Source organism: Aspergillus saccharolyticus (assembly GCF_003184585.1).
Source record: "Aspergillus saccharolyticus JOP 1030-1 unplaced genomic scaffold BP01scaffold_1, whole genome shotgun sequence".
In the NCBI taxonomy this organism is placed as follows: Eukaryota; Fungi; Ascomycota; class Eurotiomycetes; order Eurotiales; family Aspergillaceae; genus Aspergillus; species Aspergillus saccharolyticus.
The window spans coordinates 530,587-543,362 of record NW_020290611.1 but is presented as its reverse complement, the minus strand read 5'-3'; the positions used below and the strand labels follow the sequence as shown (position 1 = coordinate 543,362).

Sequence of the window (12,776 nt, the reverse complement as noted above, 5' to 3'; positions counted from 1 at the left end):
TAATGGTTTGGGTTGTTGTTTTACGTGTATGGTAGATTGAAAAGGATTCTCTTTCTTTCTGGTGTATGTATGTACAGTACTATACTGTAGATAATGGATTGCTGGGTTGGGTATAGATAGGTATGTAAATGCGATCTCGTCAATCTTATAGCTTGCTCGCTGATACTGAGCCTGCGGCTTCCTGTGGTAGTAGGCATCGGGAGAAGAATTTGCCCACTTGTTGGTACTCGTCCTGACTGAGCACCGTAGCCACGTCTGTTTGTGTCAGTTAGACACTCTCTTCCCCTCCCCAAGAATAAACAGAGAGACGTACACTGATCGGGACGCACGATTATGATAGCGCCCTTCTCGGGACTGATCCCCAGGTGCTCGTACACATGTCCATTGCCCTTGTTGTAGCTTTCGTCATCGAAGAATATCTTGTGAAGGTCTTCCTCTTGTCAGTGGCATGCTCACACCCCTCACGGATCCACTCACCTCTTGTCTGGTTCTTGCCAGTGACCGGGTAAAAGCACTGCGGGATTTCATCGAGCTCGATACCATGTCGCTGGCCGTATCCGACCAAGATCGGCTCGATCAAGCTGTCTGCGTTGCCGTCCTTCAGACGATATGTCTGCAAGGGGCTATCACTGGAGCTAAGATAGCTTCCCAGCTGCGGCGGGTCAGTTGGATTTCCTTATAATGAGCAGAGATACTCACAGCATCCAACCTCGTTCGGTTCTGAGGAAGGCCAAGATCGCCAACAAAGGCGATGACTCTCCACCTGCCATCGGACTTTAGGGTCGTCGCCAGCTGCAAAGGCTTCGAATCGCAGTGTCGCACCACCTGTGCGCTGGGTAGCCTCATCCCCACGACGACATTCGTAGCAAACTCTTCTGACGCCCCCGTATCAGACGTAATGGGCGACTCATCATACTTAGCCGTGAGACCGGCAGTGTACTTCCCGGACTTGATGAATCCCTCCTGGAACTCCTGCGGAGAAGCCTCTCCCTTCGAGGAGAAGAGTTTGGCAAAGTACCGGTCAAAGTTGATCAGGTCGATCGCCACCTTCTGCCGCTCGAGCACATAGGTCTCCAGCAGCGACGGCGGGGCGAGCCCTTGCAGGACGGAGGCCAGCTTCCAGCCCATGTTGTACCCATCCTGCAGACTCACATTCATTCCCTGCCCGGCCTTGGGGGAATGGGTATGGCAAGCATCGCCCGCCAGGAACACTCGGTAGTCCTTGTGGAAACAGTCCGCGTGACGCTGGCCGATGGCATACGCAGACCACCAGACCGTCTCCACGAACTCGATCTGATATTGACTCAGGATCAGCCTGGCGGCTTGCTGCAAATCCTCCAGCTTGACATCTTTGGCTCTGGTCCCCGCGGGCAGCTCAATGTAGAATCGCGTCAGATTATCGCTCTCCCCTTCTCGCGGGATGATCAGCAGATTCCCTGCTTTCGAGCGAATCGTCGACTTCTTCCGGATATCCGGATAGTCCGTACGGGGCACCATGTCCATTACCCCCCAGACAGCGTCCGTACTATCCCCAATCATACTATACCCCAAAGCCTTGCGCACCGTACTATGCGCTCCATCGCACGCCTAATCCCCACCAGCCACAATTAGCCACTTCTCCCCTCTACCAGAGACAAAACAAAAAGTACACAAACAAGCAAGGAACATACCAAAACATACTTCGCCTCAAACCTCTCAACTCTCCCCGCCTCCTTCATATTCTCCGCCGTCACCGTCACAGGATACGCCTCCGGGTCTGCGCCTGCCACCTTGGCCTCATCCACCTCAATCCCCCGCACCGTATACCCATAGTCAATTTCCTGCCCGTTAAACCGCCGCATCGCCTCAATCATCAGCATGTTGATCCGCGCCTGGTTCAGGATGACGTGCGGCTGATGCGACAATCCCGGCTGCGTATCGGCCGTCCGGCCCGTGCGGCGAATCGCCCCGGACTCCTCGTCGGCGGCCCAGAACACCACCTCGAGCACGTGGTACGATTCGCGCAGCAGCTCGTCGCCGATCCCAAAGCTCTCGAAAATCTCCACCGTCCGACACTGTACCCCGTCTGCTTGGCCCATGGTCATCGGGCCGGAGCGGCGCTCGAGGATCTTGCAGCGGAGGCCGTAGCGCGCGAGCCAAGTTGCCGCGCAGAGGCCCGCGGACCCGCTGCCGCAGATGAGGACGTCGACTTGGTGGGTTGGGGGTGTCATTTGTTCGGAGATGTAGTGTGATTTGATACAGAGGGAGGAGTGAAACAGCCTCTTGCGGAAATGAGAAAGCTGGTTGGGGACGCCATTGTCGAGGTTGGTTTTTATATACCCTCGTACAGTATACGGGATGGGCTCCGTGAGTAAGTACTTCCTGTACAGTACTTACAGTTGCTGCTCCCGTGTGGCCCGGAATCGATTCCGGGGTCCGGTAGTTGCATGCCGGGGGTCCCTCGGTCGCGCGCCAGCCTCCAATCAGGTGGATCCACTGCACGGTAGCCTCTCCGCGATTTCTTGGATCTCGGACGGTGAGTTTTCTTGAATTGCAGCATCGCGCATAGAACTTAAGTAACCTGTCAGTGCTGGGGTCTGTGCACCGATGTCAAAGTCGGTGGAAGAGGACGCATCATATCATGGGTTTGGAGTAGGAAAGTGAATTACAGGCGATTTTCCCTGCTATGTAAGTCACCACCCGCTAGTATAATTTAGTCATTCATCATTCGATTTATTTCCCCACCGTGAACTAATGTATCCTAGAAACATAGCAGTTTAAACTCGATAATAGTGATAATAATCTCATTAATGCCTCGGTCGTTATGTATCACTTGCTCATACCCAACTGAAGCGTGAGCACCATCCTGTTGTATTCACTCCCAACGCCAGCGCCGGTGCGGTTAAACGCCTTGAGATGTCCACGGAGATCATGGCCACAAAACAAATAGCAATGTGATAATTTACAGAAAGTATTCGCTGCGGCCCGGCCGCGATGTCGGAACATGTCGTTGGTCGTCACTCACTGCGCTGAAGAGCTTGAACGTCGGCTTGAGGTCATCGTTGACCTCGCACACCGAGGCGAGGTTACCGCATCGGTAGCAGTAGTTGGGCGCGCTCCATACCGTGACCACGTTCTGGTTGGTGAAATGGTACTTGTACCCCTCGTTCACCAACTGATGCGCTCGCGCAATCAGGGTCAGGTCGTTGACGTGGCAGAATTCGTCCGCGACTTTATCGCCGAAAAGCCAACCTAGCCTGAAGTCAGAAACTGCAGCTGGGATGATCGTAAAATATGCGTGCTTACCGGCTCCTCGGGGACTGACAGCCCAAGTTTCAACGTCATCCGGGTCTGACCAGACCAGGTCACAGAAGGCACCCTCGTGGGGAATCTCCTGCGCTCGAGCGACAACACGGACTTGATCAAGCGTCCGGATCTCCGGACTCAGTCCTCCGTGGACACACAGCACCCGGCCGTCGATGATCGCGCCTAGCGTCATGAAGTCGAATACCTGGCAGCAGGCCTTCCATACAGACGCGTTGCCATACTTTTGAAAACATTCCTCGTAAAATCCGTAAACCTGGGTGATCTGGCGAGATTCATGATTGCCACGCACCAACGTGACTCTATCAGGGTATCTGGCGTCAAAGAAGTCAGAACCTATATATGCTAAAAACAGACAATAGGCACTTACTTAGCCTTGAGACAGAGGAGGAGCGTCAAAGTCTCCAAGGAAAAATATCCGCGGTCGACGTAATCCCCGAGGAAAACAAAATTGCGGTTCAGAGTCACATCGTTCGATCCTGCACTCGATGATCGGCCTCGTTGACTGCTTACCGAGGCCGTGTCATCGCCTTCCGCACTTCCCGAGTTACGAAGCTTCTTGCGTAGTTTAGGATCACTGATGGTGGATGGAGGCTCAATATCGTCGGAGGTGATGACGGAGGGAGATGTCTTGGGGGGCTCGACTTCGGACTCGTTAGGCATGCCGCCAGAAACTCGAAACAACTCGAGCAGATCGTAGAATTGACCGTGGATGTCTCCACAGATCGTGACGGGGGTGGAGACGGGCTGAATGTTCGATTCTACAGGCCGGCGGTTGCGTCAAATTCTGTCTCAAGGGACACGGCCGATGTCAGACGAAGCGCCTACCTTCCATCATAAACTCCTTGACGATCTCACAAAGCTGTTTCATGTGCGACTCCGACAGGTACTTGCAGTCCTTTGCTGCTTCAAGCCACTCATCGGGGCCTGCATTGCGCTTCAATTTGGCCGGCCCCGGCTGAGGGACCTTACTGTCTACCATGATGATGATGATGCTGCTGGCGCCACACTGCGGAATGGAGGGGTCGCGAGCACAGCAGGTCCTAGGCGAAAGGAGGAAGGGCGAAGTAATGACTTTAACGAGAGGCGACGTAAAAGGTATAATGAGCGAACTAGGAGGAGATGGTCTAAAAGGAAAGCGACTCGCACACCCCGGGACACACCAAGTATGCTGAGCTGGATGCGCATTAGCGGGTTCTTCCCCGCAGGGTGAATAAGATGTGATTGATGTTGGGCATGGCCACCGGTCACGTGTTCCACTCCTGGCGGGATGCCGCCAGCCGACGCAAGAGTGATCAAGCTTAACACTTACTTACATTCACATGACGGCACCCTCCTCGCGATCTCGAGGCAGGACTAGAAGGTGTGGTGTTGGGAGAGTCTGCTTACTTTCATCACTACTGGCATCACGAGTTTCTCCCTCAATTCGTTCTTCTCGTTCTACACCGATTCCGTTCGCTCACTCACACTCTTGGTCAGGGCGGGGGTCGCTCAGACCGAAAGAGCCTTGATATCCGCGATGACGCAGATCCTCACCGGCAAGTCGGCAGGAGGCGTCCTGCAAGTACCAGCAGCTGCGACGCAAAAGAATGCCTCAGCGACAACTAAGAAAGCCCCCAAGCCTCCCGTGCCGCGACTGAAGCTCATCATTAGGCGCCTTCCGCCAGGGTTGACCCAGGCCGAGTTTGAGACCGCTCTCGGCCCCGATTGGAAGACTGGAGCTGGAAAGGTCGATTGGTTTGTCTACAAGCCGGGCAAGGTGTCTAAAGAGTATAACCCGTCATTCCCCTGGGCTTGCTGTGGACTAAATCTAATCGTCACAAATAGTTCGGCCAAACCATCTCGACCTTCCCGAGCTTACATCCGCGTCGTTTCCGGCGAACATACTCTCCCGCTTTCCACCCATGTTCGGCAGACGTCCTTCCAAGATGCCCGCAACACTTTCAATGACAATGTTCTTGTGGGCCCCCCCTCGGTCGAGTTTGCGCCGTTTGCCAAAACACCTGGCAGCCGTTCGCGCAAGGACGCTCGTCAGGGAACCATCGATCAGGATCCCGACTTCATCACCTTCCTTGAGAGCCTGACTCAGCCCATTGCAAAGCCATCTGCGCTCGACTCGGCTGCAGATGCGGAGGACAAGAAGGACGCGGTGTTAATCACGCCTCTGGTGCAGTACATCAAGGATAAGAAGGCCAACAAAGCAAAGGAGTCCAGCAAATCCTCGCGCCACAAGTCAGACAAGGATTCTAAATCGGAGAAGGTTCAGGCAAAGAAGCTGCTTCAACGCTCCGACAAAGAGGTGACTCAGCCGGCCGCTGCAGAGAAGACGGAAAGGAAAAGCCGGTCTGAGAGGGCGACCAGGGAGGCCGTCAAGGTAGCGAATAAGCAGGCGGCTAGTGTTGCGTCCAAGCAGGCCGCGAAGTCCTCGGGTTCGGGTTCGAAAGACTCTCCGAAAGATACACCGCAGCCAACCTCGGAACGAAAGAGGGAGCGTGGGAATCTCTCTGCGGCTGCCAAGATTGTCCAACGTGATCTTGGACTGGCTCCAGCTGGTGGCCGTCGCCGGGGCGGCAAAGGCACCGCGACTGCGGGCTCCGAACCCTCGAAGAATGAGCAAGCCAACGCTACCACCTCAGAGCCGCCAAAGAAGGAGGCCTCCAGCAGGTCGTCGAAGGATGCCAATTCTTCGCAGAGCTCCAAGGGTAGAGGTCGTGGCCACGCTCAGCAACAGTCCAATGAGCCATCGGAGGCTGGTACACCCCCCGTCAGCATAATCTCGAAGCCTTCCAAATCGAAAGGAAAACCGGCCCCGGCCGCCGCCGCAGCCACGGCTACTCAAGCCTTCTTGAAGCATGCGAATCCGTCCCAAGGTGTCACCGAGCCGTTGTTGGAAACTGCATTTGCTGCATTCGGAAAAGTCACAAAGGTTGAAATCGATAAGAAGAAGGGCTTTGGCTACGTCGACTTTGCTGAGCCGGAAGGATTACAGAAAGCCATGGCTGCAAGCCCCGTCACGGTTGCCCAGAGTCAAGTTGTCGTATTGGAGCGCAAGGCAAACCCCGGAGGCGAGAAGGGTCGCGGTAAAGGTGGTCGTGGTGATTCGCAGTCAAACACCGGCGGAGGCAATGCCAATACCAACAACAGCAAAAGCGAGAAGGCTTCCGAGGGTAAATCCGGAGGGAACTCATCTCGGGGACCGCGCGGTGGACGAGGTTCAAAGGGCAAAGGCGGCTCGAAGGGTGGCAGCGGTGGAAATGCGAATGCCAACGTCGGAAACACAGAGAACAAAGGCAGCGCGGACGCCAAGTAAAGGAGCTGGGAGTGTGCGATCCTCGATTGCAAACGATCTTCCAGAGCAACAACATGTAGATGTTCGTCACTCGCGTGCTCTTCTCGCCTGCACGCAGCGGAATCACACATGGAAGGCTCGCTTTCTAGGTGGGACATTCTCCATATCCACATGCACGGAGCATCTGGCGCCAGAGGTTTCATCACTATATGTACTATATGAGGCCGGATTGTCAGAGCCCCCTCTGCAGACGCGATATCAAGTCTTCGCCGGTCTTCGGACATGAGAAAAGGGCTTCCTACAGCTATCATCTCCGCCAGCCACGGGCTTTGCTATTCGTCAGCTGCAGTGATCGTCATGGGCGCAATTTCACCACCGAAGGTTGTCCTGGTCGCCAATTCGTTCTACCAGGAAGGATCGATCCCATAACAAGCACACTGCAGTGTTCTTAGTTGTTACATAGCTATGAACAATAAAAGACGGTCGAGTCTGCAGCAGACGAAGGACACAACTTCCGATAAAACAAGCTTTGTTGTAGTGCATTGACTGTCGAAGATCACGGCAGGTGGACGATCTGTCTTCGTAGAAGCCTGTTCAGTAGCGCATGCCAGCCGGCGCACCACAACGGGTAGCAGGGTTTTTGCTGGCCCGAAGACGCGCAAGACCGGATCAGATACAGAGAGTTACAGATTTCTACGAGCGGAAAAAGTTTTGACGAAGATATAATGATATTGATTTGTGAAATGAGCATAGCAAGATTGAGCAAAAACCTCCAAACACCGACATTTAAGTGTAAAAAGAGGGAAAACACCTTTCAGACCTCCTCGACACCCACCAAGTCAGACCGACCGAAGTCAAGACGTCACGACAAGGTAAAGATCATCACCACTCCCTGGACCAAAAAATTGCCAGGCTAAACACCCGAAACGAGCCCGTCCGAAGACAGATCGTAACAGAGCGCAGCACAAGCACGGTCGAGTCGGAAGTAAAACGGCTTCACTTTAGGGCATCGAGGACATAGCAGTCATCAGCAAGGGTGGGGATTCTGTGGCTCTTTAGAAGAGCTCAGAAGTGGGACGTCTACTCTAAAGTGATTCTTTGAACTGTATAAAGGAGAAAGGTTAGCTGGACTGGTTCTCTCATCATGTTGTTGTGGTGTCCTCGAGATTGGAGTCTCGAAGGTAGGGGGAGGAATCACTCACGTAGAGTCGCTTACTTTTCGAAATGGACGGGGTTGAGCAGGGTTTTATACGGGAGGTGCTGGGGGGTGCGGCCGCGCTAACCACAAGCGAGGTCAGGTGGGTTTGATGTGTTTGTATCTGAGATTTCTGGGTGGGCCAATAGTGGGGCGTGAAAATTTGCGTGTCTCCGCTGCTTTTTCAACCATCGCTAGTGTACGCTGTCCCAATCTGTGCCGTGTCACCGAAAATTTTCTAATTTCTTTTTTTGGTTAGGTAATGAAAATATGGCTAGGTTAGTCAACTAGTATCGCTGTGGTCGTTTCTTAAGCTTTATGCGGCTTGTGTGGCTGCCTGAGGAATACATTGAGCTACAGCCTCGCAATGCATTCTATGGAGTACTATCGAGAGTCGGCCCAATAATCACATTCCTCTGGATTCAAGCCCTCAGGTTCGATTTACCTGGGTTCGGCTTCTAATGTCGCTCCTGGAAGTCTTCATTAGATGGACTTGGGTCTTTCTAACCTCGGTCCTTTCGATGCCATTTTCCACCGCATGATCGCTTTCTTCTGTCACGTCATCATGTTTCGAAGGTTGCCAGGGTTTCCTTGAATAAGCACGATTCCGTCCTCCTTGTCATCTAAGACTTCGAGTATCGGCTCTTGGAGCCAGCTGTTTACATCACCGACCGTATCTCATGAATCAGGGTTTTGGTCGTGACGGAGCATTTCAGTCATCGAACCCTGTGCGCACGGATGGGGGCCCGGCCACTTCGGCAACTGATGTATCGATTCTATACTGTAAACCCGGCACAATCTCATCAACTTCAGACGCGGACTGAAGATCATTGATTTCGTGTGCCATTCGGGGCGAGGCAGGTTGCATCCGGGCTGAAGCTCGGCCGGGCAGAATCTCGGCTACTTGTTAGAGAAATTTCCAATTTTTCAGCCCCCGTCAGTAGAAGGGACCAGGAACCTTGACATAACAAAAGAATCCACTATGCCTCGGGTCATGCAAAGTATGATCTCATCTGAAACGATTGAGGGCAACGGCTAAATCAGCCGGCCAGGCATAGCAGAGTCTCTAGAATATTCAGACCATCTTCAATTTTTGGTCGAAACGTCGATCAGCCGTGCCCACTGCGTCAGTTTCATCCGCACGGTGTAGAGATAGGGTTCAAGGCGACGCTTGGTGGCTGTTTGTTCCGTTCAGGGTCGACTCATTCTTGGGTTGTTTTGGAGCAGATCTCTCGGGCTGATCTGCGATGCTTGAGACTTGCAGCAGAACTTCTGCATCGTTGTGCTTGGAGAATCCAGGTTGAAACAAACCCTCAGACGACAAAGGAAATTCAATCGCGATCCGTATCCAGGCACATGTGTGAAGTAGGATGGAAGGGCTTGTATCGTTGTATGACCGCGGGGCAGCCTGAGTCTGTGAAAACAAATATAAGAAACCCCCTCTGCTGACCTTGAAGACATCATCGACAAGCAAGCAATCCGAGTCAACTCAATCTAAACCACTCTACTACGAATCTCTTTTCAGCCGTTCACAATGAAGCTCAATATCTCTACCGTCGTGGTGGCTTCCACCTTCCTCTCAGCCGCCAACGCCGCCGGTTCTCCCTCTCTCTCCAACATTCCGGAGAGCTGCTTGGAAATTCCCAAGGTCTTGGGCAACAAGCCTCTGCAGCTCCTGGAGTACTTCCATAAGGAAGTATGTGAGCAGGACTGCACCGCCACCATCAATCAGCACAACTCCTACGTGCGAAACCAAGTCCTCCCGCAGCTGATTCGGGACGTGGACCAAAAGCTGGGCATCTCCGCCACCGAGCAGGCTCAGTTTAAGCAGCTCCAGACCCAGGCCGCGGCCGCCGTCCAGAAGAGTTGCTCTGCTGAGGGCAACAAGCCCCTCTGCAACGATATCCAAGGGCTCGTCGACTATGGGTTCTGTGCATTCAAGGCTGCCGAGCCTATCTTCAAGAACCATCTTAACCAGTTGCAACAGGGCTCCCTCAATATCACTGAGGCTAAATGCGACAAGATCAAGGAGCTCGACTCTGACGCGACTGTCTGGCAGAAGACTTTGCCAAGCTACATTGACAAGTTCGCCAAGGAGTGTGCCAGTGAAAAGTAGATGCGGCGCGAGCGCGCTTCTTTCAGGCAAGCTGGCCTAGATGGCCTGAGCCTGAGCCGATGTTGAGACACCATGCACACCGACCAAAAGCAGCGGCGCTGCGTCGCAGGGCGAGGAAGGATTGTTGTGCAGTCTTGTTTGTTTGACTCTGGTAGTTTTGTGATTCTTTGAAATTTGAGATTTAGTCATCTTGTCACTCTCTCAGAAGGTATCTGACTTTGAAACTATTGATCAATTCTCCCGATGCTCAGATTTGTCGTATTATACATACGTGCGTAGTTGCGTAAGTCAGAAGGTGAATGTAGCGATAACAGGCTTATCCAGGCTTATCGGAGTGTGGGGTCCGCCATTGAAGTTGCCGTCACCCGAACTCCTGGCCACTTACTGTAAAGGTTACCGACGGGCCGGTGGAGACAGTCTAGATACAACAACCACTCCACAACTTCCTGGGGAAGGATCAAGTATTCCTACTCGTTACTCTCAATTCCTCGTGGTACTTGGTCGCATTGAGATCTCTGGTAATAGGTCTCTGCGAGCCTTCATGCCAATCACCAATCAAATGAGATAGCAGATCCTGCTGGAACGGCACTCCAGAACGGGTCTTTTGACACACCGCGACACTACTACCCTCGAATTAACGGCCTTTTCAAATGCCATGCCGCGACCGAAGGTACACCCTGACAATCGACTGCGGGCTTACGAAGCTTGTATAGCCTGTCGGACAACCAAGAAGCGATGCAGTGGCACGTTCCCATGTGCGAAATGTGTCCGGCTCGGTCGAGCCGACATCTGTGTCCCAGCCCCTCGTGCTAGTGGCCGACGACCGGACAGGAACATTCCGCCAGGTCCGAATTCTGTCAATCAGAACTCTACTACTACAAGCCTATCGTTCTCTGAAAGTCACGTTCACGATACCCAAGTTTCTCCAGGTTCTGGGCCATCAGCCTCTGTCCTTGAAGCAGGGCCTCCTTCTCCGGAAACGCCACACAGAACCCTTCCGCGCATGCTACGTAACCTTCGCGGGGAACGAGGTATGCTTGCTCCTGAGCTCACCTGAGTTAGACCCGCTCCTCATGAGGTGACTATCTAGTTTACATTGGCAAAGCTGCCTCCCTGTCATTCCTGCAGCTGGTCCGAGACACTGTGACACAGTGTATTGGGCCCTCGCAATTCTCTCACAATATGAAAAGCGAGGACATGCTAGAGACAGAGTCATCAGATGACATTCCGTCTGAATTAGATCCTGAAATCGATTTGCGTCAGCAGCGTTACTATATTCAGGCCTACATCACAGCAACAAGCGGCTTCATGAATGTCCTCTCAGAAGCAGAAGCCATGCAGCTTCTGGAAACGCCGCCTGGACCGAACACCAGACATAAGGATAATATAGACCAAACAAAGCTAGCTCTGCTGAGCATTGTGATCGCAGTTGGAGCGCAAGCCTCTAAGCCGCATCCGTCAGCAGATCGCGCTGAGAAGTTCTTCTTTGCTTGTGCTCAGCGTAGCGCGTTTGCAGGGATGCTCGAAAACCCAAGCATGGATCTGGTGCGCCTTTTTCTTCTCCTGTCATACTATATGCTAGGCGCCTGTCGCAGAAACGCTGCATTCATGTACCTAGGTGTGGCTGTGCGCGCTGCAGTGGCACTGGGACTACAGCTTACCGACCTCGCGGGAACCGTCCCAACAACGGAACAAGATCTCAGAGCACGGGTTTGGATGAGTCTTTGTGTGCTGGACTTGCTCGTTAGCTCCATCCTCGGTCGAGCAGCTGCGACGCCCCCGATACGCTTGGACTCAGGGGACGCCTCTATCACATCCTCAACCACCAACAGCCAGGCTCAAAGGAGCTTGGTCGCTTCATACAGATTATCGAACATTATAGATGAAACTATCAGTGGCCTTTACGGAAAGCAGGCAGCCTCAGCTGATGCAGCCGACGTTCTCTTGAAGAAGCTAAAAGGCTGGAGCGATGACCTCCCTGAATCACTCTTAGCGCCCCCTGACAACGACTACGAACAGCCTATGGCTCACCAGCACATCATCGGCAATCTTCACGTCGCTTGCACCTATCACTTTGCCGTCATCATAGTGACACGCCCCTTCTTGATATCAGTACTCGGCTTTCGTCTAGCACAGTTGAATCGCAGTCCCATAGGTGCCGACACAGATGGAGTCAATGAAGAACCGGCATATTCTCAGCTGGCGGCAGCTTGTACTGACTCGGCCGTATATATGATTCAGACATGTTCGGAAGTCTACCAATCTCATCTGTTGCTGAGTAACATGTGCATTCTCAAGGCTTTTATATTTGCCGCCGGACTAGTGCTGGGATTTTCAATGTTTTCTCGGAAAGAAGCCGACCCGTTGCAAGAGGAAACTTATGATGAAGCTCTCGACATCCTGCGTATGCTTTCTGAGCGATCCGCTCAAGCTGCTCACTACCTCGAGATCCTCAGTCTCCTTAGAAACGCCGTCTACGAGCAGCGTCAGCGCCTCGTACAACACACGCAGCAGGTTGGACGTCGATACGTCAGCAAGCTTTTCAGCCTCAGCGATCGCCGTTTTTCAACACAAACTCATACTGGCGCAACCGCTTCTTCCAGCGAGGAGATTTCTGATATACCACCACTCGGATTTCTTGATCCGTGGCCAGGCATTGATGGCTTAACGGCCTTGGATCCTGCGACCTACGGTTCAATGCTCGCAGGCTGGGCTGGAATGGAATTGCCACTATGGGATAGTTTTCCATTTAATGGCCCGACTATGTGACAAGGGAAAGGATGGTTTGTACGTGCAAGGGACTAGCGGATAATGAAAGTACTCGCGGGATACTCTTCTTGTATGAAATATGTGGTCGTGTTAGATGCATGTAT

At 53.0% G+C, this 12,776-nt stretch overlaps 5 protein-coding genes across 5 annotated transcripts; 3 read left to right on the top strand and 2 right to left on the bottom strand.

Annotated features, from left to right (window-relative positions):
• Nucleotides 1-93: 93 nt before the first annotated feature.
• Nucleotides 94-2,337, bottom strand: BP01DRAFT_331099 (putative phenol 2-monooxygenase). Its single transcript, XM_025573034.1, has 5 exons — nucleotides 1,671-2,337; nucleotides 700-1,587; nucleotides 478-652; nucleotides 314-430; nucleotides 94-255 (listed from the first exon to the last, which is right to left on the bottom strand). Exons 1-5 carry the CDS (start codon nucleotides 2,208-2,210, stop codon nucleotides 146-148), a joined length of 1,830 nt encoding a protein of 609 aa, XP_025435710.1. The 5' UTR covers nucleotides 2,211-2,337; the 3' UTR covers nucleotides 94-145.
• Nucleotides 2,338-2,708: 371 nt separating this feature from the next.
• Nucleotides 2,709-4,484, bottom strand: sitA (TOR signaling pathway phosphatase SitA). The gene is made up of 4 exons (XM_025572392.1): nucleotides 4,132-4,484; nucleotides 3,674-4,064; nucleotides 3,286-3,617; nucleotides 2,709-3,231 (listed from the first exon to the last, which is right to left on the bottom strand). The coding sequence occupies exons 1-4, from the start codon at nucleotides 4,283-4,285 to the stop codon at nucleotides 2,942-2,944; spliced, it is 1,167 nt and encodes a 388-aa protein (XP_025435709.1). The 5' UTR covers nucleotides 4,286-4,484; the 3' UTR covers nucleotides 2,709-2,941.
• Nucleotides 4,485-4,620: 136 nt separating this feature from the next.
• Nucleotides 4,621-6,707, top strand: BP01DRAFT_4065 (putative nonsense-mediated mRNA decay protein Upf3). The gene has a single exon (XM_025578771.1). It carries the CDS (start codon nucleotides 4,823-4,825, stop codon nucleotides 6,611-6,613), a length of 1,791 nt encoding a protein of 596 aa, XP_025435708.1. The 5' UTR covers nucleotides 4,621-4,822; the 3' UTR covers nucleotides 6,614-6,707.
• Nucleotides 6,708-8,988: 2,281 nt separating this feature from the next.
• Nucleotides 8,989-10,146, top strand: BP01DRAFT_4063 (uncharacterized protein). Its single transcript, XM_025578767.1, has one exon. The coding sequence runs from the start codon at nucleotides 9,322-9,324 to the stop codon at nucleotides 9,901-9,903; it is 582 nt and encodes a 193-aa protein (XP_025435707.1). The 5' UTR covers nucleotides 8,989-9,321; the 3' UTR covers nucleotides 9,904-10,146.
• Nucleotides 10,147-10,758: 612 nt separating this feature from the next.
• On the top strand, nucleotides 10,759-12,754 carry BP01DRAFT_387877 (fungal specific transcription factor domain-containing protein). The gene is made up of 2 exons (XM_025577781.1): nucleotides 10,759-10,934; nucleotides 10,994-12,754. Exons 1-2 carry the CDS (start codon nucleotides 10,907-10,909, stop codon nucleotides 12,670-12,672), a joined length of 1,707 nt encoding a protein of 568 aa, XP_025435706.1. The 5' UTR covers nucleotides 10,759-10,906; the 3' UTR covers nucleotides 12,673-12,754.
• Nucleotides 12,755-12,776: the final 22 nt, after the last annotated feature.